We start from the raw sequence: 26137 nt of genomic DNA, 5'->3' as shown, positions 1-26137 counted from the left end.
ACCCCAGGAACCAGATACAGGGTACATCACGCGCAATTACTGACACTGAGCCATATCTTTCCTGCTATATTTCCAACCCTAAGTTCCCCATCTGGCAAGAAAAACCTATAGAAGTGATTGGCATACAAAGCCATTCATTTTCAAGGGGAAAACACTAACTACATAAATTATTGATAATAAACCATGACTTAAATTCAAGTTAATTATAAGATCCAAGTCATCATTTACAGTAATATTTCCATAGATATAGGCTAATTTAAAAAACTCAAACATCAAGTCCGCCAGCGATGCTCAAAATATTTCAAACTGCAGCTAACCGCTTCCAAGCGCACCTCCAGTCTGATGCAGCATTGCATCAATTTCATCTCCATCCTCCATCTCAAGCTATTCCCACATAAGCGATTGCAAAACAAAGCAAAAATGAAAAACAGTAAATGAAAATGAAGCTGCAAGTACTTAGCAAATGGACAAACTGGTTCCTTCATATTTGTTTTCATCACTAATCATGGAGAGTTTCATCCAAGCAAGGTATCATCTGCAGTGTCCTGTATTAAGACGTCCATATTTACAACTACAAAAAGCACAAAATAAAAGAATTACCTCATCTGGAGTCTGCTCTCCTCGGAGTCTCCGCCCATCAAACAAGAAAGCAATAGAGTTTAACTCCACCGACTGCCGATCACAGTAGGCATTCATGAGCTTTTTCAACTGGGTGCTTCGCTTAATTCTAAAAAACACCTCATTGCCATCCTACATAATTAAACATTAAATGTTAAAATGAAATAGAGAAAGTAAAGAGAGGTGCCCATTAGATAATCTTAAATAAGTGAATTCAACTGCAATAGACTCCAGGGGGTTCAAAACTCAGCCTTCTACTGTAAAATTATTGAAAATTTTAAACAAGAGCTCTAATTAACCAGCCTCAGCAGTCGCACCATCAACTATATAAAAAGGAGACACAACTAAAACATGCTAATTAAATATTAATTTAAACTCCTACAGTAGACCTTCATGTGATAAATTTCCCCCAATACTAGCAGATACTGAGATGCAAAAAAAAAAACAAAGTAAAAAATTTCACTCTATACTGAATTCAACCATGCAATTCTTCTTTTTCACAAAAAGAAAAAAGAAAAACTATGCAATTCTTAACATAAGAAGCAATAACAGGATGCATAACTACGATAGACCATTATTTAAATATCCAAAAAAATATGATACCTTTTTTTTTTTTTTTTAATGTCAGAAACACTTTATCAAACAACATGCATCAACCAATTTATTACTAATCATATTGATTAGAATCGACTTCCCCTATAAAAGTTTCACCATCAAAAACCAAAAACGGGGATAAAAAAAAATCAGGGCAACAATTGTAAATTAGTGCCTTTCAATCTTTCAAAGTTCAAACCAACATCATTCTTTTTTAATGAATCTATCCCTTTCCCAGAAACTGTCTATTTATTCGGCCAAGATTCAATTTCCCGCACAAATTTTGTTCACAAACATGACTTGAAAGCCTTTTAAAAAACAATATATAAAAAAATTACAAAAATAAAACAGTTTTTAATTAAATAGAAATTTCAAATTTGGCCAATTACAAAAAATATAAACAAAAAATTAAGGTGTAAATACCTGGCCCTTGACTTTGAGGTTAATGTGCGCCGACTGATCGACGGGCTTCTTGTCCTCCTCCTGACCACCGCCGCCGCCGCCACCGGTCGCTGACATCCTTACAGGTTCTTAGAATTGAATTTTACCCTCTCTTTGTTTCTGCGCCTCTGGTTAGGGTTTTGTCGTCCCCTCTGCGACTACAAATAAGCACAAAAAACCGACACTGTGAAGAGCAAGCGTTTTTTGCACGCTATTCAAGAAATCGAAGCCGTATTCGCGTCGTAGATAGATGCGCAAACTCCAGGGGCTTATTAGTAATTTCTCTATAAAAAGATCTGCCGGTGCAATTACTTGTTTGCCATTTATTGCCTAGATGTCTGTTGGAGAAAGCGTGTTTGTAGCCTAATCATACGCGCGAGAACGTAAGGATATTTCTCAAAAAAAAAAAAAAAGTGAGCACGTTGAATTAACGGGATTTGATAAAGGATTTGAGTCCGAGAAAGTGAGGGAATAGTTTTAATGTTTGTGGAATCCTGATGGATGGTCGATTTTGAATGGAAGAGGAATCTGACGGCTGCTGATGCGTGGAAGTGTGGATAATTTAGTGGTGCGAGATGGTTACGTAGTCGTTTTCTACTTCAATTGCTTTATGGTGAGTACGATGCGTACTTAATTTTGCTTTCACAGAAATCGCCGGTTGACTGATTGGGTTTGGATTCTTACTTTTCGATTGTCTTAAAATTGTCGGCCTGCGAATGGGCCTAATTGGACTGGGCTGGATCTTATGTCTTAACGACCCAGTGTTTTATATCGGTGCCTTTTCATTTTCATCTCTTTGCTTTTAGGACTCATTTGCATCATTTTCATCATGACGTAGTCAAGAATTTATATATATATTTTTTTTGGACATGTCTAAACGCCAAATATTTAAGAGATATTTTTATTTATTTACTCTCATCTAATTATTTTACCGGGGAATGAGTTCCTTTAAAGAGACTCGAGTGATGAGCATCTAATTATTGGAAAAATGAGTTCCTTTGAGAGGGCTTGAATCTTAGGCTCTATTAAAAATACAGTAGTATTTAACTGATTTTATTTTTCAGTTTATTAGTTTGAATACAACTAAATATATCTTGTTAGGACTTGACCCAAAATATCAAAACTATGATCCACTATAAAATCTAAAATAAAATAAAATAATAGATAAATAAACTCTCATATCAAAATAAATAAAGAAACAAACACCCTCAAAGGATGTGCCTCATAAACTCAATTAAGGAGTACAGAGTTGGTTGCGTGTGAATGATATACGAGTTATTTAATTTAATTTTTTTTTTATTTTGGCAATGATGATAGCCAATTGCAGTAGATTATTATTATTTACTGTGTAAAATTTGTATATTAATAGAAATTATACCAAATAAATTCAATTTCAATGCCCGAGTCATTAAAAAAAAAATTTCTTTTTTCTTTTTAAAATTAAACTTGGCCAAATTTCCTAAATCAATTCCATTTTCTATCTTTCATAAATCATAATATCTTAACAAACCATTTATTGGTTGAATGATACATTCTCACCTTATATTTGGAAATGAAAATATTTTTTGTTCCCTTCTTTAGGGCTTGGGAGCGGCTTCTTCTCATGTATTCATCGGTTAAATTTCTATGTAAAGTATTATTCAAAAACAAAATAAAAAATAAAAAAATCCAAGATATCTAATTTCAGGCGCCTTATCTTTGATCACCCACAGTAACTAAATTCATTTTCAAATTTGAAGTTTGAGTTTTTATCATTTGAACAAAAGGGAATGATCAGTTTGAGCAGCAGAGCAAGTATATCGTGTGTTTATATAGTTATGCTTTGCTTCAATGTTTAGTAACGGTAAAAACGACACAATGACCATTCTGCCCCTCTGTTATCCGGTCTCGACCTCTCTTCTTCCCTCTTCTCTCGTTTCCATTTCGAGCACCTGACTTTCGCCAATAATTTCTTTTCGTATTCTTTCCCCTTTTTTTTTCTCATGCTTAGTCAATATTCTCAAATTTTCAAATAAAGATTTTTTATTTTTCATCTTTATTAATTAATTAACTAATTAGTTAATGTATTTATTTATTTATTAGGCTAACTCTGCAAACAGATCGATTTTCCAAGGCAGTTCTTCCAATTTTGGCGTTATAAGTTCGGATTTTACCGGAGGGGCACAGGAGGCAATTAGAAGATTCAAATTTACTGGAAATGGACTCTCTTCTTCATCTGTTTTGTCCCTTGTATAGAAATTTGGCCATTTAATTGATAGAAAAAGTACGACCGAGTCAATTAAACTTATTGTTGATGTTGAACAGGAGAAATTACATTGGCCGGTCTAGTTGGTCTCAGGTAGAAGTTTCTCTCGTTGAAAAGAAGTTATAATAGGATACCACAGTATTTTCAGATTCTAGAGTCCTAATCCTGCCCGAATTTCGATAATGTGATACCTTGGGCTGCAGCATATAGCAGCGTCTTTGATCCTTTGTTATGTTCGAAGGGGAGCGTTAATTAAAGAAATTTTGAAGTTTTCTTTTGTGAATAATGAAAAGATTTTGCCCTTGGGGCTGGTTTGTTTCATTTATCCAATTTCTCTAATGTCGCTTTTCCCCGAACAGACATAGTATTACTGAAAACGTTGCATAGATATTTTTGCAGGTGCTCATTAGTATATTATCATTTTGATGACTTCAGATGTTTGATGTTTTGGATCACTTTGTTTCATTCGCTGCAGAGATGTTCAATCTTCCTTGTCACTAGCATTCGTGTACTTTGCCCCCCATTAGCCTTGAGTTTCTGATCCTGGTGGAAGAATAAACATTCACGATCAGCCTCTTAACGATCACTAAGATTTGGTGTTTGCACGTTGTCTTTGAGAAGTGGGACTCCGCATCATGCTGATTTTGACTCCCATTTTTTTCCCCCTTCTTTTCAGTACAGCAGAATGTCACCTTTCAGAAACACCAGAACATCGTGCACGAGTGCAGTTGCAGCTCTTCCAGCCATGAAAGTAAAAAATTTTACCAAGTGGTTGAATGTCATATTTAACCTGGCCAGTCTGACAGAGAAGGCTTGTTCTTTTTTAATGAACTTGTATGAGGACTTACATGGCCTTATTGTGTTCGAAGTTGCATAGAAAAATGTACGCGGTATGAACTATTCGAATGAACTTCAGGTACTCATATATACATGCTGAATTGCTACCATCTCCACAATTAACAGGAACTAGTCCTAGTATACAGAATATTAATGTGTAGATTCAACCATAGAAATGGTATATAAAAAATGCAAACTCTACCAAACTGAAAACACGTGTTCAAACTTGAGTATATATTCCAAATGCAGGGTGTCGTTCCTTTGAAGTGCCTATAATATGCCTTCACTACTTATCTGCAGAAAGAAAGTCGTCCTTCTCATGTGTACTTGATTAACCCTTCATTTACCTTGCTTTTATTTGGTAATGTTGCCAACAGATTGATGCATCCTTTGCTTTAGAAGTGAAAGCTTTGAGAAAATGGGAATTTAACAATATCAGTCAAGCATTGAGCTCTGTAAGATCATCGTTCTCAGGCACCCAGTACGAAATGCTGTCGCTGCAGTGTAATCTAGTCCTTCTACACAACAAAGTTCCTCCTCATTTTTCTCGTGGAATTATCGTTGCTTCTAAAGAATAGTTGTTTGATGACGCATCTCAAGCCGAGCTCTTTTCAGAAGATGAATTCTTTGATGTTAGAGAATGTCCAGCGAACACCAAGGAAGTACTTAATGTGGAGAATCTGGTGAAAGACTCAACAAATGGGAAGAGAGGACGAAATATGGTAATAGACAATAATGTTGAGTCCACAAGAGTATGGTGACTCCTTTCTACTCCGTAAGGAAAACAACAGGGATCTTCCTTTTGAATTGCAGCAGATAATCACTTCCAATTTGAACCTTCTTACTTTGACTGAAGCGGGCCTCCCCTCTTGAGTCATCTTTCTTCCATCATACGCAGTGCTCTGTAAAGTATATATACAGTCCCTGGATGCCGCCTCTGTTCAGAATCTTTTATACATTAATCTCACTCATAACTGTAATCATTGGGTTTTATGATCTCTATAAGAATGTTTATGTACCTCTCCTGAAGGCAACTGCCTCCCGCCTTTGAGGACCCCCTTTCAAGTGGATTGAAGCATGGGATAGGATTTCAAGAATTAGATATCTTGGAACAATGGTGTTCCTTCGGAATCTTGAGAAGGGTTTCTAGCGTTGATGCGGGTGATAAAATCACCACTATTGCTGCTTATGAAACCCACACCCTCTTGGAGCGCTGTTGCCGAAATGGGTATACATCACCTCTTATGTTTTGGTGGGTCCTTCTGCAGCATGGTTGGTAACTTTGTTCAGATTTTACTCTGGCCATTGCAGCTTCTCTATTTATATACATTACATCTACTATAATATATCTAGTGACAATGATATGCTTATTCTTCAAAAATCAGTCATGCTCTGCCATTTTAGTACTCCACAAAAATACAAAATCCTCATGGTAATTTCTTAATTTATTTTTATCTTTTTGATTTCATCTTTGGCACTCCTATGACCTTCTGAAAGTAAAATTTAGGTGGCAGTTTTACCTTTTCCGATTTACCCCGAGAACTCATAATTGTCACCAAGTGCCTGAAGCGGGAAGCCATCTTCAGATAATTACAATTCTCAAGGTGAATTTGCTGTAAATGTTGTATATTATTATTATCCATGAAGATGAAAAACTGAAATTCCCAAATTAAATGAGATCAAAGAAAGTTGGATAACCTATAGTTAGTTCATTAGTTGCTGAAGCGATGCATAATATTTCTTTTAATTATATAAAATTAATTAAACCTGTGGACCGTCCATGCAAAAGCAAAAAGTATTCAACAACGTACTTTCTGTTGTAACAGCTCTTGTACGTGCTGGCTAGAGTTCAAGATTCTGATCTCTGACCTCTGTAAACGACAATAAATTGTGTTACATCTTCATCAACTTTCATTAGTTTTTTCTCTCTAAAATTGATCTCAAAGGAACATAATTATGCATGTACAGGAGATTAAAGAGTACACGGGGAGCCGGACTAAGTGGAACCCTAGCTAATTGGATAAGGATAATCGCTATGTTTCTTTTCTTTGAAAACCCCGCTATAAAGTGGGAAAGAATTTCAAACCCCTTTATCCTGAATCAGCTGGAATTGTCATCTCGTAACTGCAAATAAAAAAAAAAAAAAAGATGAAATCACGCACAAAGAAATTCCACTTGTTGCTGAATTAAGTTTTAATTTAATTTTCTCTACTAACATGAAAAATTAAACCAACTTAATTAAAGATCCAAATGCAAATTCAATCGAAAAAATAGATATCCGGATCCGCATTATTTTTTAAATTAAAATTAAATAAAAAAATATAAGTTAAATGAGAAAAATAATAGAATTAATTAAAAAATATATAAGTTAAATTAAATAAAAAAAAGTCCGGATCTGCATTATTTTATGTGGTGTTTTTATAATTTTATTTGTGGATTTACGGTGGTGTTAGACTTGGATTTATGTTATTCTTAATGTTTGATTTATGTTGTGATATTTTTATTTATTAAGTTAAGGTGTTTTATGTTATTTTAGGTATTGAATTGTTGATTACTGGATTATGATTTGATTTTATTTGATATTATTAGGAAAATTATTGAATTTTAAATTGTTCAATTTTAATTTATGCGAATCCGAATGTCCGAGATATCCACCTGTAATTCATGTGGATAATATCATATTCGTATATATTTTTTTACAAATTCATATCCGAATCCGAATATGAAAATATCAATGCGGATCCGAATTCGGATGCACCTAGTAGTACCCCGTATCCGAATCCGTATTTTTTAGCGATCCAGATCCACATCCAAATATGAAAATATCAATGCAGATTCGGACTTGGATACACTTACATCTAAATCCAGATCCGAATTTTACCATCTCTAGACACGTGATATTGAAATTTAAATATTGAAATCTTCAATATTATTTAAATGAAACAATCAAGTGTCCACGGCGTATCGAAACTAACAATATATGCAAAAACCCTAATAATTTGTGATAGTATATTTTTATGTCATTTCAAGTTTCTAAAGGGACACACATGCACGCAGGATCTGATGACCTAGATCACGTTGGGATTAAAATACTAGCGTCAAAAGCGATAATAAATCTAGTAAATCAATTTTATAATACAATACTAACAATACCAACAAAGCAAGTACGGGGCTTGAATTAATCTGGAGCCCACACCTTCTTGGTACATTATTAAAAAACGTACGTGTCCAATATCTGTGATGTGATTGTGATGTCAAACCCATCATGCAATTAACCGTTTGCGCCATTCAATTAAGATTGGTTTAATTTGAAGTTTAAGCACAATTATAACGTGTTTTTAATCAAATTTTCTTGGAGTTTCTTTGCTTCTAAATATTGCTAAATTGCAATGATGTGGTTTGTTATGGGGGATAGCATGGTAAGAGAAGTCAATAGCGTGTGGGGAATTAAGGTTATGGCTCACACCCTTTATGCATGCATGTCTTTTTGTTCTTTATGCTTATGGGTTCGGGCTCGCATGGCGTCGTTTTAACCTTTTTGTGGTGTATAAATTCATCATTCTATGCTAACACAAAGCACACAATCTGGTACTGGCTTTAACTATTAGCAAATATATATTATTAATGGGTCTCTCTCAGTTTCTAGGTTTCTTTGTGTTTCTTTTGCTTAGTCGTGTGATTGCTGCAGCGACCAAAAGTGACGTTAAATTCGATCAGAATTATTACATTACGTGGGGAAACGATCATGTGTTGTCTCTAAATCAAGGGAGAGCTATTCAGCTGTCCATGGATCGTTCTTCTGGTTAATATTATTCTCTCTTTCACCATGTTCTTACTCAATAATGCTTTTAAGTTTTCACGCAAGCTATATATTTGAATCTTCAACGTAGAAATAAATCTGTAGTTGACTTGAAACTTTTGATACTAGATATTCATTATTTTCGGTTTAACAAGTACTGCTTTATTTATCCCAATGATATAATCCAGCTGGTTTGATTCTTGCAATCGAGGTATATTGTTAAGCTATTATTTAATTGAACGGGTGTCATATTAGGGAATTTGTTAAAGCTATTAATATTAACTAATCATTACACTAATCTTTCTCCCTCTACACATTTTATTTTTATTTTTATTAACATTAAGTAAGTCATTTGATGATATATAACATTATGATCATGCGATAGTAATTATATAAGTTGAGAAAAGCAATGTAGTGATCGACTACTTTTACATGTATTTTAGGTTCTGGGTTTGGATCGAAGTTACACTATGGTTCAGGCTTCTTTCATTTGAAGATGAAGCTACCAGACAAGGATTCCGCTGGAATTGTCACTGCTTTTTACGTGAGTATACCAAAGCGACCCTTACTTTCATTTCATCAACTATAAATCTCATATGCATAAAAGAAAGTTTTTAGCTCTTTGAGTATCAATATTTATTTGTCTCTTATCTAATCAACTTCTCTTCTAGAAACAGTTTCACTGCATATGCATGGGTCCATGCATGTCACATAAAATATTAATGGGAGGATCTATTTATATGCTGATTTTCAAAGAGTTGAAATTGGCAGCTTACTTCACAAGGCGATAAACATGATGAGCTGGACTTTGAATTTTTGGGCAACAGAGAAGGCAAGCCGATTACGTTACAGACGAATGTGTTTGCAAATGGTGTAGGGAACAGAGAACAAAGGATGCACCTCTGGTTTGACCCTACCGCTGATTTTCACACTTACAAAATTCTTTGGAACCCACATCAAATTGTGTAAGACCAATTAATCTCTCTCATAGATTTCCAACTAAATTATGCGTACTGTTTGTCAACTAAGTAACTTATTTAATTTATATGTGAATAATGTTTGCTCTTATAAAGTTTGTTAGTAATTTTTAACAAGGAGAATAACACTTTTTCTGTCTAGTTTGTGAGTCTTATAACTTACCCTCTTTACAATTTTTGAATTCTAATTAATTGATGTCAAAACTTTCTTAGAAAAACTCATCCAATTATAAAACAAACAAAAACTGTCTTTTTGTTAAAATTTTAACGTGCAGGATGTAATAGCCTAACAGGGTGTTATGAAAACGGCAGGGTGGTAAGTGATGATTCTTAAGATTGTAGGGTGCAACAAGGGTGAACCTATGTTGTGGCTGACTGGCTGTGGCCTGCGGAGATGAAGCCAAAATTTTACTCTATGGTTATAAAATAATAATAAATATAAAACTTTTGTCTTTCATCCATGACTCATTTTTATGAGTTGATAACATTATTCAATAATTTCATTATCAAAACTATCCAAAATATCCTTCTCAATGTAATGTGATTAGGGCTGTTGGACTTTCGATTTCAAGTTATTGAGTTGTTAAAATATTTTAAAAGAGCTAAGTGGTAGAACAATGAAATTAAGAGGCAAATTAATAAAGATTACAACGTAAGACACTAGCATAAAATAGAAAGCTGAATATTTTTTTAATTCAGTGGAGGTGGCTGACCCATTTAGACCATACCGTCTCTGTCCCCAACATGGTGCTATTCTAAATTTAGCACATTTCATTAAAGATTTTACTTGTGCCTCTGGTCCTTGTGCGTTTAGGTCAGGATCAAAGATTCCTGAGCTACATTTAGCACATTTCACATTTTTAGCCCCCTTTATTCTAAGCATTTTATTTTGGGATAATCAAGTTTATAATTTGTTCAATTTGTCCCCAAGTTAACCAAAATTCTGGTTCAGCCACCGAAAATATTGACAATGTTTTTTAATCAGTTAAATGTATATTTATACAGAGTTACTATGGATTTGAATTACTGTTGTTCTGTGACAGATTTTACGTAGACGACGTTCCCATTAGAGTGTTCAAGAACCTTGAAAATATTGGAGTAGGCTATCCATCAAAGCCAATGCAAATAGAAGCAAGCTTGTGGAATGGAGAAAGCTGGGCAACAGATGGAGGCCGAACAAAGATTGATTGGACTCATGCACCATTCAAAGCTCATTTTCAAGGATTTGACATCAGTGGCTGCCCAGCTGATGATGATCAGAACCGAAGCATTCAACGATGTTATTCTTCTCAATATTGGTGGAATTCAGAGAAATTTTGGAAATTGCACTCTACCCAAAAAGCAAAATATGAAAATGTGAGAAAAAATTACATGTATTACGATTATTGTTCTGATAGACCTAGATACCCACATCCTCCCAAAGAGTGCCTTTACTAAAACACGTAATATATATGGCCACTAGAGTCGGTGACCATATAATTTGTAACCAATAAAATTAAGTAGCATACGAAATTGTAAGTGATGAGTATGTATGATACTCAAACTTCTTAATGATTAAAATAATGGGAGAAATTCCATACTATTTAAGATACAAAATGCTTTAGTCAGAAGTCCTTTTTTAATTTTATTGGAAGTGCTTCCAACATTATTGGTACAATGATGTGGTTCGTTATGGGGATAAAGCGTGTGAGGAAGGTGAAGCTACTTGTTCGTCACATCCTTTTTGCATTTTTATTGCTTAATTCTTGGGAAGCTTCATCTAAATAAATTTACCCCACAAAGCATTTCTCTATAATTACTTAATTGCCGCAATTATTAAAAATCGAAATCGGCTTGAATGAAATTGATCTCTCGATTACTAGCTTTTTTCGGTGGGTTGTTCGCTTCAAGGATTATCAGCGACGTTAGCTTCGATCAAAACTATTACATTACGTGGGGATACGACCACTTTTGGACACCAAATCAAGGAAGAGAAGTTGTGCTGTCCCTGTGTTATCCTTCGGGTGATAATTATCATTAATTCTTAACGAGGTGGCATTCATTATGCATGCGCATTAAAAAAAAAAAAAACTAAATGAATGTCACATTGCCTTTATAATTGTTTTGTAGGAGCTGGGTTTGGATCAAAGCTACTTTACGGATCAGGATTCTTTTATTTCAGGTTCAGGATGAAGATACCAGTCAATTCTGCAGGAGTTGTTACTGCTTGTTATGTGTGTACTGATACATTGCCACTATCTATTAATTCTCTTATGATGTGTTTATTTTTTGGAATAAGGCACGAGAATGGAAAAATGAGAATCAAAGCTCTATTTACTTGACAAAATTGAATTTGGAAATGGGAATAAATTGTGTGGATCCTACATAATTTGGGAATAAAGAATGAGAATCTCATTACCATGGGGGGGTTGAGAATGAAAATGTGGGAATGAGAATGAAACATAAATTTACTTTTCTATCATTCTAATTTTTTCATATTTTCTAAATTACCCTTGTTCAAATCACAAATAATTTTATTATTTTAAATGTCATTAATAATAATAATAATTAATAGTAACTAAAATAATAAAATTAACAAAATTTAATAATAATAATAATAATAATAATAATAATAATAATAATAACAACAACAACAACAATAATGATAATATTGTTAATAATGATAAATTAATTATTAATATTATGGGTATTTTGGTAAATTGATTCTCATTTTCATTCCTCATTTCCATTTATTTTGCCAAGTAAACACATCAATGATAGCTCAATGGTAGCTAACGTCGTGAAACCCGTTAAATGGTATTTTGGTAATCAATTCTTCCATTTTTTTTTAATTTGCATGGTGATTAATCGAAGTTTGTTTTAATTAACTAAACGGTAGCTAACGTCGCAAGGACATAATCATCATGAGGTGGACATTGAATTCCTGGGCAATAATGAAGGAAAACATATCTACATATCAGCAAACGCATTCACAAATGGCATAGGGGGAAGAAAGCACAGGTTTAGCCTCTGGTTTGATACCACTGCTGATTTTCATACTTACCAAATTCTCTGGAACCATCATCAGATTGCGCAAGAATAATCTCCATCACACACTCTCTTTGTTTGTGTGTGTATATATATGTTAAAAATGTTCTAATCCGGACTTTTAAAATGCGGAAAAATCTAAAAAATAAACAGTACGATTTAAACATTTTAAATTTTAAATTCTCTTAAACCCCACGATTTTAAAATTTTACCGGACTTTTTCCGCAGTTTAAAATCTCAGACCATATATATATATATAACCCTACGGTTTTCAGTTTCTATCACTTTTACTCTCATGTTGTTTTCCTAGCTACTTACTTACGTTAAAGTAAATGCGAAAAATTGGTCAATTTGTCAGGTTTTACGTGGATGACATTCCCATAAGAATGTTCAGGAACTTGAGGAAAGTTAAGAGTGGACTACTTTATTGAAGCCGATGCAAATAGAAGCAAGTTTGTGGAACGCCAGTTGGGCAACAGATGGAGGCCGAATGCAGATTAGCTTGAGCTATGCACCATTCGAGGCTCGTTACCGGGGATTTGATGTTGCCCGCTGCTCTGTTGATAAAAGCTCAGACATGAATCAATGTTATGCTTCACATTATTGGTGGAATGAAGTGAGATTTTGGGAACTTGACTCCAACCAAAGAAGACGATATCAGAATGTGAGAAGGCATCACATGGTTTACGATTATTGCTCTGATACGCATAGATACCCTAGACCTCCCACTGAATGCCAATATAGTTGATATTAATCAATTATGATTTCATTATTCACTTGATGATGGTGATAAAAAAAAAATTGCAATAGTGAAGCAAGAACCGAAAAGAACAAGTGATTAGCATAGTATGATTTTAAAACGTCTCCTATTGCTAATGAATTTTTATTTAGTAAGTTTTACCTGATCCTTCATCCTGTGAACATTTTTCAAACTTAGTTTTTACCCGTTGGGGTTGTGGGTTCGGATATCTTCACTTTATAATTGTTACACAATAATGGATAATCAGGCAAATATATGGGCTGATTCTTGGGCCGTTAGTCTCATAATCATCAAAATTCCAAGCCCAGAAACTGCAAAGTTACGCCAATTACTTTTTCTTTTTTTTTTTTTAAATTTAACCCAAAAAAATAAAAATACTAATTAAAATTATATTCCTCCGAGAGCTCCAAGGGGGTGCTCTCCTTAATCTCATGGCGGATTCTGATAGCCCCGTCTCATTCTCATGACTTCAATTAGACTCACACAAGATCAACAACCTATAAATGGCTATATTATTATCTCGAAGGTCGAATCTTTTAGCTGTCGTCGTCCTAGTTCTCTGTCAACTCTTTTTGTATGCTGCAGTTTCTTCTTCTGGATCGGTTCTTAAACAAGGAGGAGGGGAAGAATTCTCAGAGGAGTTGCTTTTAAAGCCATTTCCCGATCGAAAAGTGTTGGCCCATTTTCATTTCCAAAGCAGAGCTCCCCACTCTAGTTCTCATGGCCGCCACCATCACCTCTTTCCCAAAGCCATCGCTCAGCTGGTACGCTACTATTTATTTATTTTTTTTCAAAATCAAGCCTTTTATTTTGGGTCATTATGTTGTGTGAGTAAAAATTGTAAACCCTATTTACTTTTTATAGTGTGTAATTTAGAAATGGAGTAAAGATTGATTTTTTTTTTTAATTTCTTGCTTTATCTTAGATTTTATTAGTTAAAGTTTGAGAAGTGTGATATTGAATGACTTACACAACATTTTTGGGTTTATTTGCTTATTTTCTGGTTCTTAGTGGGTCATGAGATTTGGGTTTAGGATTGAAGCTGTAGACTATTTTGCTAAGTTTAAGACTTAGCAAAAGAAGTGCAAGCTCTTCAGAAAGCGCTTGTCAGTCCAAGTTCAAAGAGATTGGGCTTCGTTACAAGTTTCTATGATCAGTTACATCTATTAACTGAAAAGAGTTTAAGAAATTAAATTGTGACTTGCTTTATTTGTGATATAGTGTTTTATTCAAGGGATAGTATTGCCTTTACAGGTTAAGAAGTTTCGAGTCAAGGAAATGGAATTATCTTTTACTCAGGGTCGCTGGAGATATGAACAATGGGGTGGATTTGATCCCTTATCAAGCAATAATGCAAAACCCCCTGGAGTTGAGCTTTGGGCTGTGTTTGATGTCCCTCAATCTCTAGTTGATGTTTATTGGAGGAATTTAACCCACACGCTTTCAGGCCTTTTCTGTGCTTCTATTAATTTCCTAGAGTCTTCTACCACCTATTCTGCTCCTGAGTTGACCTTTAAGCCATCTTTTGGCAACCTGAGATATGGTACATTGCCACGTGAAGCTGTTTGCACTGAGAACCTTACTCCATGGTTGAAGCTGCTTCCTTGTCGAGACAAAGCCGGGCTTTCTGCTTTAATGGATAGACCATCTATTTACAGAGGCTTTTATCATTCTCAGCGGTTGCGTTTGACCTCAAGTGAATCTGGTTCAGATGAGGTGGATTCAGGCATTGGACTAGAACAAACACTTACAGTAGTTCTTCAGCCTAGTAGCTGGAGAACGGGTAAGACTTATTCTGTTGAAACAAATATACAACCAAGTTGGTCAATTAGTTCAATTTTTGGGAGGAACATCCCTGGAAAATGTGTTATTGCTAAGTCTAGTAATGTATACCTTCATCTTGATAACGGTCTGGTTGGTGAACTAAAGAATCTGGAGAGGGAAAATGCTAAATATGTGGCCAACACTTTTGAATCTGAAGGTTTTCAGAGTAACCATGCCTTTAAGATATCTGTTACTCCAGACAAGGTGTTTGAAGAAGTAGATTACTTGCATGGCAAGAGCACATCTGTTATTTATGGATTTTCAGTTGAAAAGTACAGTGATTCCCAGCCATTTGATCTGGGGCTCACATGGAAGATTCCTGTAGTTTGGTCCTGTCAACAGGCACCATTACATGCTAGTAGGTTCTTAATGGGCAGTGGGAATGAAAGGGGTGCTATCGCTATCTCTTTGGAATCTACAGAATCAAGTGAGGGCTTACCGACGAGTCATATTATTGATGGGAGGTGTGAGCTGCGAGTTGATATTTTCCAAGTTGTGCCTTGGTATATTAAGGTGTACTTTCATACCCTGCAAGTGTTTGTTGATAAACAGCCTAGGGCCATGGCAGATGTTGTAGACAAGATACGGGTTTCACCTTCCAAAGATAAGGTATCACCTGGGGTAATGGAGATGATTCTGAAGCTTCCTTGTGGCTCCAAATCAGCTGCTTTTTCTTTAGAGTTTGATAAGGTATGGTTTATGAATTATAGGTTTGATGGGAGAAATATGTAATTAACTATCAAACAGCTTAGTTTTAAATCTTGGTAATGCTCTGAAGTTTATATCAAACTTAAAGACAAATAATGATGATGATGATGATGTTTTCAGTATCTTCAAACATATCACAATTAAGCATGTTTTCTTGTCATACGAAAACCCATGATCTATAATGTCACTCCATTTACTACCTGGGAAAATGACTAGAGAATAAATTTAGAATACATTTCAATTTATACTTATGCATTGATTCCGAACAGAAAACTAAACTAAAACTGAATGCATGTTATTACCTTTGCCAATAAGAAATCACACTGTCATTACTTGATAGAAAGTAAATTATTTCACCTTGATTGGTTATTCATGACATCTAAATAAAGTGTCTTGACCCACTCATTGGTGAGACTAACACCTAACTTCAGTAGTTATAGACACTGTTATACAATGCCCGTGTTCTTTTATTCAATTGATCTCTTTCTCAAAACTGGATCTAGAATGTGATGTTCCTCAGTGATTGTGAGGCCAAACTGAACAAGCATTCAGTTTAATTTTTTGCACATATTTGATTTTCTTATCTTCTACTTCAAAATGTCTCAATAGGGTTTCTTACACATTGATGAATATCCTCCTGATGCTAATCAAGGGTTCGACATTCCATCAGCGCTAATAAGCTTTCCTAGCTTCAATGCAAGGATGAATTTCTCTGAAGATGAATTTTTGAACAACTCACCGATTTTGTCTAAATTTCAGGTATAATAATGTTTTACTGTTGGTTATAAATACTCCATTTTTAATATTTAGCATCATTTGAATTATTGCCTCAATTTGTGGTACAGGAAACGAGTCCTGTTCTTTCTTACACAGAAGTGTTACTTATTCCTCTAACAACTCCTGACTTCAGCATGCCTTACAACGTCATCACCATTACATGCACAGTATTTGCATTGTATTTTGGATCATTGCTCAATGTGCTTCGGAGGCGTGTTGATGAGGAGGAGAGAATACTTAGAAGCAGAGGTAACTCTTATCTAGAAATACTATTGATCCACCATGAGAAAACACAGAACAGCAGTATACATAATTATAATTTATAGTAAAATCTGACTTTTACGAGATGTGTTTCTCAATGTTAGTGTCGGTTAACTGGAAGCAAATTTCAATTCTTCAGGTTTGATAAAATATCTTTCAGTCAGCTGACAATGCTATTAGCAACATTCATAACTGTGTGTTGGTTGGATACAATCAATTAGAACTGGCTAATTAGGGCAGTTAGCAATATTTTAGGGAACTGTGCAAGTAGAAAAGACCGATTTAAATTTCCTCATTTCCTAACATCTAAAATTTGACTCTATTAGTTCTTGATGACATCTTAATTTTCGTGCAATTTTGTCAGAATACAAACAATTAAGAACAGAAAGATTTACTTTCAAGTTTTAATGAGATTTGGATTTACTGTCAAATATTGTTAGTGATTGCATAATCTACAACCCAGTCAAAAATAAATTTAGGTTGTTATGCTTAATTCATGGTTGAGCTCAGGGCCTGAATTCGATTATGCCTCTGGAGGCCATGCTCGAAAAAATCTTTAATATTATGCACAGTAGTATATTATTTGATGCTCTTTATGTCTTTATCCACCTGATCTAAAATTTCGCCACCACTACCTTATGTGCTACTTCTGTAATTGTGTTCCAGTATTAGATGCCATGACTAAACCATTTTTCTGCTTGCAGCTGGCCGCAAAGCTGGTTGGATTTCTCAGCTGCTGTCCAGGCTATCAGCCAAGCTGAGAGGAAGACCACAGGAGCAGCCAACATCATCCTTGCCTTACTCTTTTATTAGTTTTAGGTTAGTACTGAAAATCTTGTTAGTAGCTAGTATTGCTGTCACTTGGCAATACTATTTTGGATGATTTCATTGCTTAGTCAGGTATCTCAGTGTACAATATGTGCAAAAGAAAACTATATGCGAGATCAGGAAAATGGTATTCTTTTACCACGAAGAAATGACTCCAGATGTATCCCAATTTTGTATTATTTCCTTATTCATTTACACACGATTTCTTTGTCTTCGTCATTTGCCCTTTGAACCAGTTTCTTAATCATCACACTTGCATATTTTCAATTTTATTCAACATTTTTACTGGGTCAGTCAGTTCCATATGCTGAATCCCCCTGGAAGCTTGTCTGTGTTAGTTTCTTCCGTTGATGGCTTTCTGCCTTTGGTTTTGGCCTTGTATTGGTAGGTCATCAAGTCTTGAGTTAACTCTGAAAAGCAAATAATTGGGAAGAGTACACTAATTTTTTAAAATATTTTTTTAAGTGTAAAAGCTCCTTTATCCACGAAGAAGGAAATAAAATAGAAGTCATGATGAATTACTTCAATAAATGAAACTGGACATCAAATTCTCTGCTGATCAGTATTCAATAGCATGAATTATCTGCTGCATGCTGTTGAAATGGCATGTTACGATTTACCATACCATCACCAGATTTTACAGGTGTTTTTGACTTCCCTCATTCACCCACATTGCTTATCATTTACAAAGCCGGTCTTCTATGATTGTACGAAGGTTTATTTTCTCCAAGAAAAAAAATCAACCCAAAAGGAGACACACGCTTCATCTGATTCTTTTGCTAGGAGTGGCAGTAATCACCTCATTTTCTCTTGGTCGTTTCACACTGTCACTCAAGTAAGTGCATGTAAATTGGGTCCTTGAAAAAGTGCTGCAATGTTTACTTGCTGATCCTTGACAATATGAAAATAGCAAACAAAACAAATGATGTGCGGGTCGGGCAAAAGCTGCAACTAGCAAAGGCAATGCTAAATACAGATGAGAGAGCTTTACTTTATTATGTACCTGAATTGGACTCTTTTATCTTTAGCTTCTTGAGTAAACAGAGATCTTCCAGCCAGTGCTTTCTCTTGAAGCCAAGGCCATTGCTTGTGGACGCATGATGATCTCCGTCTTCATATCCTAAACAGTAAACATCAAAACTTAAAATCAGCACACGCTGTTCATCTTTATGCATAATGAACAAATTTCATAGCCACTCTCCCTAATCAATGCAAGTACACTAAGAAATCACAAATTTGTATAAAAAGATTATTACCAACCCTTTAAACTTTACCTGAGCTGCTATCTTTCAGCTTTTTATGCTTGAACAAGTTGATATCTTCAGCCGATGGCCTCCGACAAATGCTACAGACAGGGGCTGCAAATTTATCAGGAGTCTCAACTAAAGTATCCCCAGAATTATGCAATCCTGGAAAAGGCAAGAATGGAACAAATGGCTTCGAAATTTACAACTAAAAATAAGTCCCCATATATTAAAAAACTAACACTGAATAAGCATAAAAGGAATTGAAAGGAACTTACGTTTGCTCCCAACTTTGGAGAGCTTGCCGTCAACAATGAGTGCGTCCTTATCGTCCTTTCCAGTGGACAATCCCTTGGCCGAGAAAAACTTAAGCAACGACCTCCAAGTGACAGAGCTGGATACAAAATCGAACCCTCTGCTGATGAAGTGACCGTTGAGCTTGACAGTTGATGGGTCCAGTCCAAACGCGCGGGCTATGGACCCCAAGTCGAGTCCCTGCTCGTCCCATGCCACAAACTGAATTAGGTTCGACACTGACGGGCACAACAGCTTTATTGTTCTCGGATTGCTCATTGAATAATTCTATCTCCGGTTTCTCCTTCTCTCGGACTTTGAGCGTCTCTAATTCTTTCTTCGCTTTCTGGTTGTCATATTTGTTCGTGCATGGTGACTGTCGGTCTAGTTGATTCTTTCCATTTCTGGTTGCAACTCCTAACGCCTTCTGGATGTTTCTCAAGTACTTACCGTAATTCTTACCGCGGCCCTATATTTTCGCTTTTTTTTTCCCTCCCCGTCTATTGAAAACGACAACGTTTCAGGTTTTTCCACTTGTCCCCACGTGTAAACCTCCTTTTCGACAATATCAGTGTATCACTGTATCAAACGTCCTCTTTATTCCATATGATATCACTATATCAAACGACCACGTTTCATATTTTTGCAATTGTTGACATAACACGTGTAAAACAGTAAAAGTCGCCCTTTTAATATTAATTTCAAAACTTTTATTAATTGTTTTAATTCTGGGTAATTTTTATTGACTCACTGATATTACAATTAAAAATCTACAGATATGTATAATTAGAAATTTATCGAGATTTTTTACAAGCAGAAGAATATCAACTTTATTTTGAGAGATAATTGAGTCTTAATTTTTTGATTGTCTGGACCATTGAATGCTGGCAGACACTGTTGCGAATGAACTAAGAACTCAATGGTTAATTTTGTGTAAATTAGGCACACGATATGGTTATTGGCATGATTGGTAAGGGTATTATCAGAAAATCGTTTAATTCAACTTTTGTAAATATTAATTGACATAACTTTCAAATTGTTGGAGTGTTAGTTTTAAATATTTAGAATCTTTTTTTTTTCAGCTTTTACACGATGTTGTTTATTAATTAAAATTTTACTAATTTTAGACCTCATTATTTAAATATTTATATTTAGATTCATTTGTGTTTCAGCTAAATACAATTTTTTTCATATCTCAAAAAAAATAAAGAACAAACTTTGCCCTATAATTATTAATTAGTTTATTTGCATTAAAGCCTATCCCATTGGTGGGCTTTATTACCTAAACAAAGTAAAGGTCAAATGTGAAATTAAAACCTGCATTTGGCGCCATTTGTTGCAGTCAAACGGTGGCGTTTTCAACAGATCAACTGAATAGAATAGAAGTGCAGGGATTGCATTTCACGGCTGGGAAAGGGAAAGCAAGTTCTTTTCTTGTGAACGAGGCAGCGAACAAAGTATTATCGACTGTTAGAATCAGTACCGAGCCTTCAATAGTTTCCCAATCTCTCAAATGCTTCGGTTGCAAGGCTTCTCTGAAGCCACTAGAAGTCTCAACCACGCCGTAATAAAAACCTCATTTGGATGCCAGCCATTCAACGACGCCATTCTGCTGCCTCCCATCTTCAATGCCGTCCGATCACGGTATGAATATGAATCGCTTGTTGCTTCTTTCAATTTCAATGCTACTATTTGTTTGTTTGGATTCAAAATTAAAACAGACATCAATCTATTGTTGATTGCTTTGACATTAAGATTTGATATTTTCTAAATAAAGCGAGCAATTTTGTACTTTCATTTAGAGACGACCGTCTTGGAAGTAGACAAGAAACTGCTCAAGGAGCTGGAAGGATTTGGATTCCCACTTGCTCGAGCAGCGCGGGCGCTTCATTATTCTGGTGCTTAGGCCTATTTTGTGGATATAAATTGACTTTGGAGATTACATTAGTTTCTAATTGTTTTTAATTTCATGTGCAAAAAATTGAATTTTTCTTTTTGTCTTTTCTTTCCAGGCAATGGTAGCCTTGAGGATGCTATAAATTGGATCGTTGATCATGAGAACGATGCTGAGGACGATGAGATGCCTTTGGTATGAACATGATCTTTCATCTTGGCAAATTCTTTTGTTTCTTTCTAATTCCCCATTCCTATCTTTTTACAGTCCCAATTGTTCTCTTTTCATTTGGGAATTCTACTGCATAATGATGTATGCTCGTAGGCAAGGTCTAACTAAATGACTACTTCATCTATAGTATTGATGTGGGGAAGAAGAGCTAGCTCCTCTACATTAAAGTTAGTTTATGAAATGATGTTACAATTTGGACAAAGAGAACTAAGAGCAGGATTTGCAGTTCTGGTAGGCAGCTGGGAACTGGAACCATAAGTGTTTTATTGGATATATAGTGACAGATCAGGGCTTCTAAAACACATGATAACTTATGTGGTTTATTACTGGGCATTATATTTTCTGAATATGATAGTTTTTTGCTATTTACTCCAATATAGGTGATTTTGGGGTTGGTAGACCTGAGAATTAGAGAAATGTAATACTTAAGCAGAGCTATTATGCAGATGATAGCGCTCCATATATCTAGATTTTGCGTCATGATATAGAATCGAGGTTTTTGTCTGTTAAATAAATTCTCATCTGCACATCTACCTCTCAAATTGATGGTTTTATCAATTATCAAATCATCAAATAGCATTTCATAGTTTTCCACGGCTTCTATTCTTTCATTTTCATATAAGGAGCGCAAGATGTGAGAAGATGGAAAATTAGGTTTATAAGTTAAATAGTCTAGCATATGGCCTTTGAAAGATCTTATCTTTTTCGAACTATCACTGGATATTTGTCTCATCTGTTCAGTTCATTTCAGATAGCTGTCAACATTGAAATTGAATCTCCTCAGCCAGATCATATGATGGAAGAAGTGGAAAAGAAAGCGCAGGAAAAAAGGTCACTCCCCCATGCCTGCCCTCCCAAATAGAGTACTCTTTGATGAAAAACTCTGCAGCTTCTTCTTCTCTCATTATGTCCATTTGCATATTTATACTCTGAATGTTTTCTAGATTGATCCTGTATTTTCTTCTGAACATATAAGCTCTCTCCCTCCCCTTTCACTTCTACTATCGTTCTTCATTCTCAGGGATCAAGCTTACCAGAGGGAAGAAGAAGAGAAGAAACCGGAAAGAAACAGGGAGAAGGTAGTTTGTAGTCTATGCCTCCCTATTGTCCTATGATAGTTTTCTGCAATCTTTATAATTTTAGGCAATCAGACAGGGACATAATCATGCTCCCTATCTCTCTAAATATGTATGCCAAAGAATTCAATAATATAAGACTTTTGGTTAGTGTTTAAGCCACTATTTTCGTTCTCTAATTTGTATGTTCCCATTTTGTTTCCTAGGAATATTGTTGAGATTATGCGATCATAATTTGGTCCATAGAAGCTAATGGTCTGTATCCTTCTATAGAATAAGGATATCTAATTGAGATTTTGCCAGTGTTGGATATCATCTGGATCATATGTTTTCTGTTTCCATGGAGCAAAACCCAAAAAATAATGCTAGATGCTCTCTATAGATAGAGATGTTATTGTGAATAATAATGGTACGAATTCCACTACATGAAGATTCTGCTAATTTGTGGACATTTTCAAATCCTTAAGATTGTTTACTTTTAGGATTGCTTTGACCGCCAAGCCTTCTGACTGATTTGCATAACTCATTTTATTGAGGCACATTTCATTACTCCTTGCCCTGTGAACATCGATCTGGCATTTACGTCTATTTTGGAGTTCTGATTAGTGTTTCGCCCATGGTAGCATTTCCATTATTTTGGTTGTTAACTGCTTCCTCCTCTCAAGGTTTTAGATGTTGCTTACCTAGGTGCTACATCGGTTACAGCAAAGAATACATGCAGGTAAGGAGTTACTTGAGGCAACGCTAACTGCTGCGGAAAATGAAAGGCAACGGTCTGTCTTATTCCAGTAACTGCTGTTTGTATGCCATGTCATGGATAGTTTATCCATTTCATTTTTAACATATCCTATTCTTTCCTACTTTTGGATGCAATCTGTTTCGCAGCTTCTCAGCCGCGAGGAAAGCTGAGAAAGAGGAAGTGAAAAGAGCAAGGCAGAAAATTCGTCAGAAAATAGAAGCAGATAAGGTGTTTGTTAGTTATTTACCACAGTTTTTTATATATTTTGCTTGACTGCTTGAAGATAAGTTCTCAAGCATACCAGATAAGAGTTTTGGTATTTGTACTTGAGACTTTGAAAACCTTCCTCCTTTAACTTATGAGCCAAGGTAAACAACATTGATTCTCTGTCAATTTTTTGAAAAATGTAATGCTAATCATGACTCTCTCATAACTAGTGACCCTTCCCAAAGAAAAAAAGAAATTTCATGAGAAAAATATTCTAGAAAAGTAAATATTTGAAAATTTTTCAATTGGATAATAGTGGACCAGAGATTTTAAAGTCATGGGTAAAAACTTAATAAACTGTTCTAGAGGACTGGTTACGCTATTAAAGCATCTGGAATCAGTGATGTAAAATTGTAAATAATCTGTGAAAATCCATGCTAAAATTGACTCTGCTTTTTTATGTTTCATATTTTAAGCAACAGCCGTTCCAAAAATCTTAGTGTTCTCAAAACTGTTGTGTGACTCCAAAAATTGTGGGCATGTCTTCACAGGTAGAAAGAAGGCGGCAGCTTGGATTCCCCTCAGAAAAACCCGTAACTTTAAATCCTTCAAAGCCTATTGTACAGGATAAAATGGTAAGGTTGGAAGAAAAATCTTATATCCATGGAATTTCTATCTGGCCTAAACATAAGCTGACATTGATGTGTTTTTCTTATCCTGTTAAAATTGTAGACCTCTTTGCCTGTTATGACTATCACAAAGGCTGAGAAAATGAGAGAATGTTTAAGGTCTCTCAGGCGAAATCATAAGGTACTAGAAATACCATCTTTATCTTTATTTTTTAACCAGCAGAAGAGCCGGAAAGTCAGTCATGCGTTCGGCTATAAGGCTACATAAAGAAACTCATTAAAAATAATGGTGAATTCTGTAAGATAGATTAAATTTGCAATTGAATTGCATGAAATTCATGCATAAGCACAGTTTACAGAAAGTGTTTGAAGACATCCAAATGAAATAGAAACCCCAATTAACTGGAATTCTATATTTAAAAATAGACAATGAACCTGAGATTTTCTAGGTCATTTTTAAGTCTCTAAGAATTTCCATCCTCATGAACTGAGAATTTAATATGCTGCCTAGTATTACTTAATAGTCTTGATTTGGACATGTTCACTAATTACTATCAAAAGCTTCTCCAGTTCAACATATTTATTTTTTGATTTTGGGTCTAGGAGGATGATGCCAGAGTAAAAAGGGCCTTTCAAACTCTTTTGATTTATGTTGGAAACATTGTAAAGAATCCCAATGAGGAAAAATATAGGAAGATTCGACTTGGCAACCCATTATTTCAGGTAAAGCACTCTTCCTGGCATTTGTATGTGAATGAACTGTAGGGTGACCTTTAGAATCAGTGAAATGTTGTATTTTAACCACCCTACATTTTTGACCTCCTTCTAGATCCTAGTTTCTTCAGATTCAATGAAACTTTTAGGTGTAGTTATTATCACAAATTTCATCAACTGATACGAAGCATTGTGTTTGTTCTATCAAACTTTACTTTATTAGACCGATAGGGGCATTATGAGCATATAAAATGGCAATTGGTAGAGAAATAACACATTTGATCACAAGGATGCCTAGCAAAGAGTCCTTACCTTTATTAATTGAGGCGGCATAAAGTCGCATGTTTTCTTTCAGGCACTGCACGGGACCCATCTATTCCACAGCTGCTAGGCAATAAAAGTAGATTGCTCATAGAGACTTTTTTCTAACCCTGGATGGTTATAATTTACTGAATACATCTTTTTGTTCTTTTCTCTGAGAATGCTTTTTGTAAACGCGATTAGCAGCTTTTCTATGTTATCTTCATGATTATTCTCAATAATATCTTCTTTTACCATTTCTAAACAGGATAGGGTTGGGAGTATGAAAGGAGGAATTGAGTTTCTTGAGCTTTGTGGATTTGAGAAAACTGAAGGGGGTGATTTCTTGCATCTTCCTAGCGAGAAACTTGACATGGAAGGGTTAAACGCAGCTGGTTCCTTATTAAGGTCTGCAATGACAAATCCCTTCTTTGGCCTTCTCGGTGGCTAAAAGAGGATTACTGTTGTATGAATGTCCAGTTCCGTGTCTATGGTCTAAAGTTTCGAATCTGCGTGCAGATCATATGAAGACAAACATATAACATATCCATTTATCTTCCAACAATTATTTGCCTTATGCTGGGTGTTTTTTTTTTCTTTATTTTTTTTCTATTCTTTTATGAAGGAATATTGCACTGTTCAAAGCTAAGACTATGATAATGAATGGAAATGGAGAATTTCAGCTCCCATGAAGATCCATTCCTTCCTCTGTTCGGTTTTCTTTTTTCTTTCTCTAAACCACCAACAATTGTAAAGGACAATGTATGGTGTGTTTATTACTTTTTACATCCTCTTTATCGGAGGAGAGATTGTTACATTGGATACAGCATGTAAATACAATATTTGAAACTTTCTTTGCTATTTGTCAGGACAGATTGTTTTATTATTTAAATTCTTAATTAATTAATTATGTTATATCATATTAATTTGTATAAGTGTTTGTGGCGGTAAAATTATTTTTTTGTGAGAAGTCTTATCTTCTTTATTTATTTTTGTCTTTATATTTTAACCTCATTTATCATAATCTTTTATGATATGATGAAATATGAACATGTAGTTGTAAATTTGAAATGGGAATTGAATTTTAACATATCTTCACTTTAATTTAAAAAG

General features: G+C 35.0%; 5 protein-coding genes across 6 annotated transcripts; 3 read left to right on the top strand and 2 right to left on the bottom strand.

Moving 5' to 3' along the window:
- Positions 1-40: 40 nt before the first annotated feature.
- LOC18049539 (small ubiquitin-related modifier 1) lies at positions 41-2056 on the bottom strand. Its single transcript, XM_006443524.2, has 3 exons — positions 1636-2056; positions 601-750; positions 41-384 (listed from the first exon to the last, which is right to left on the bottom strand). Exons 1-3 carry the CDS (start codon positions 1729-1731, stop codon positions 313-315), a joined length of 318 nt encoding a protein of 105 aa, XP_006443587.1. The 5' UTR covers positions 1732-2056; the 3' UTR covers positions 41-312.
- A 6276-nt stretch (positions 2057-8332) lies between these two features.
- Positions 8333-11083, top strand: LOC18049538 (xyloglucan endotransglucosylase/hydrolase protein 2). The gene is made up of 4 exons (XM_006443523.2): positions 8333-8537; positions 8978-9078; positions 9306-9499; positions 10555-11083. Exons 1-4 carry the CDS (start codon positions 8360-8362, stop codon positions 10946-10948), a joined length of 867 nt encoding a protein of 288 aa, XP_006443586.1. The 5' UTR covers positions 8333-8359; the 3' UTR covers positions 10949-11083.
- A 2616-nt stretch (positions 11084-13699) lies between these two features.
- Positions 13700-17910, top strand: LOC18049536 (GPI transamidase component PIG-T). Its single transcript, XM_006443521.2, has 5 exons — positions 13700-14062; positions 14553-15812; positions 16440-16589; positions 16676-16856; positions 17573-17910. The coding sequence occupies exons 1-5, from the start codon at positions 13802-13804 to the stop codon at positions 17749-17751; spliced, it is 2031 nt and encodes a 676-aa protein (XP_006443584.1). The 5' UTR covers positions 13700-13801; the 3' UTR covers positions 17752-17910.
- Positions 17911-18239: 329 nt separating this feature from the next.
- Positions 18240-19658, bottom strand: LOC18049535. Of its 2 annotated transcripts, none has more exons than XM_006443519.2 (4): positions 19219-19658; positions 18971-19105; positions 18700-18816; positions 18240-18587 (listed from the first exon to the last, which is right to left on the bottom strand). In XM_006443519.2, exons 1-4 carry the CDS (start codon positions 19511-19513, stop codon positions 18460-18462), a joined length of 675 nt encoding a protein of 224 aa, XP_006443582.1. In that variant the 5' UTR covers positions 19514-19658; the 3' UTR covers positions 18240-18459. The 2 variants fall into 2 exon arrangements, with proteins under 2 accessions (XP_006443582.1, XP_006443583.1); XM_006443520.2 differs by having other exon boundaries at positions 18240-18581.
- Positions 19659-20659: 1001 nt separating this feature from the next.
- LOC18049534 (UBX domain-containing protein 1) lies at positions 20660-25846 on the top strand. Its single transcript, XM_006443518.2, has 11 exons — positions 20660-20878; positions 21037-21132; positions 21247-21323; positions 22111-22190; positions 22381-22438; positions 23123-23208; positions 23321-23402; positions 23933-24016; positions 24114-24191; positions 24614-24733; positions 25293-25846. The coding sequence occupies exons 1-11, from the start codon at positions 20863-20865 to the stop codon at positions 25473-25475; spliced, it is 960 nt and encodes a 319-aa protein (XP_006443581.1). The 5' UTR covers positions 20660-20862; the 3' UTR covers positions 25476-25846.
- Positions 25847-26137: the final 291 nt, after the last annotated feature.

Source organism: Citrus clementina, unplaced genomic scaffold (assembly GCF_000493195.1).
Source record: "Citrus clementina cultivar Clemenules unplaced genomic scaffold, Citrus_clementina_v1.0 scaffold_3, whole genome shotgun sequence".
Taxonomy (NCBI): Eukaryota; Viridiplantae; Streptophyta; class Magnoliopsida; order Sapindales; family Rutaceae; genus Citrus; species Citrus x clementina.
The sequence above is the reverse complement of the archived record's forward strand: the minus strand, read 5'-3'. Positions and strand labels throughout refer to the sequence as shown.

What these genes read in the sequence shown, in the direction of transcription:
- LOC18049539 (XM_006443524.2), bottom strand. Translation starts at nt 1,731, where the DNA reads ATGTCAGCGACCGGTGGCGGCGGCGGCGGTGGTCAGGAGGAGGACAAG. An exon ending in ACCTCAAAGTCAAGGGCCAG is followed by an intron (nt 751 to 1,635) that starts GTATTTACACCT and finishes TTAATTATGTAG; the next exon opens with GATGGCAATGAGGTGTTTTT. An exon ending in GAGAGCAGACTCCAGATGAG is followed by an intron (nt 385 to 600) that starts GTAATTCTTTTA and finishes ATGTGGGAATAG; the next exon opens with CTTGAGATGGAGGATGGAGA.
- LOC18049538 (XM_006443523.2), top strand. Translation starts at nt 8,360, where the DNA reads ATGGGTCTCTCTCAGTTTCTAGGTTTCTTTGTGTTTCTTTTGCTTAGT. An exon ending in GTCCATGGATCGTTCTTCTG is followed by an intron (nt 8,538 to 8,977) that starts GTTAATATTATT and finishes CATGTATTTTAG; the next exon opens with GTTCTGGGTTTGGATCGAAG. An exon ending in TGGAACCCACATCAAATTGT is followed by an intron (nt 9,500 to 10,554) that starts GTAAGACCAATT and finishes GTTCTGTGACAG; the next exon opens with ATTTTACGTAGACGACGTTC.
- LOC18049536 (XM_006443521.2), top strand. Translation starts at nt 13,802, where the DNA reads ATGGCTATATTATTATCTCGAAGGTCGAATCTTTTAGCTGTCGTCGTC. An exon ending in TTTCTTTAGAGTTTGATAAG is followed by an intron (nt 15,813 to 16,439) that starts GTATGGTTTATG and finishes ATGTCTCAATAG; the next exon opens with GGTTTCTTACACATTGATGA. An exon ending in GAGAATACTTAGAAGCAGAG is followed by an intron (nt 16,857 to 17,572) that starts GTAACTCTTATC and finishes TTCTGCTTGCAG; the next exon opens with CTGGCCGCAAAGCTGGTTGG.
- LOC18049535 (XM_006443519.2), bottom strand. Translation starts at nt 19,513, where the DNA reads ATGAGCAATCCGAGAACAATAAAGCTGTTGTGCCCGTCAGTGTCGAAC. An exon ending in GCTGAAAGATAGCAGCTCAG is followed by an intron (nt 18,817 to 18,970) that starts GTAAAGTTTAAA and finishes TTTACTGTTTAG; the next exon opens with GATATGAAGACGGAGATCAT. An exon ending in GATAAAAGAGTCCAATTCAG is followed by an intron (nt 18,588 to 18,699) that starts GTACATAATAAA and finishes CATATTGTCAAG; the next exon opens with GATCAGCAAGTAAACATTGC.
- LOC18049534 (XM_006443518.2), top strand. An exon ending in GCGGGCGCTTCATTATTCTG is followed by an intron (nt 21,133 to 21,246) that starts GTGCTTAGGCCT and finishes TTTTCTTTCCAG; the next exon opens with GCAATGGTAGCCTTGAGGAT. An exon ending in AAGAAAGCGCAGGAAAAAAG is followed by an intron (nt 22,191 to 22,380) that starts GTCACTCCCCCA and finishes CTTCATTCTCAG; the next exon opens with GGATCAAGCTTACCAGAGGG.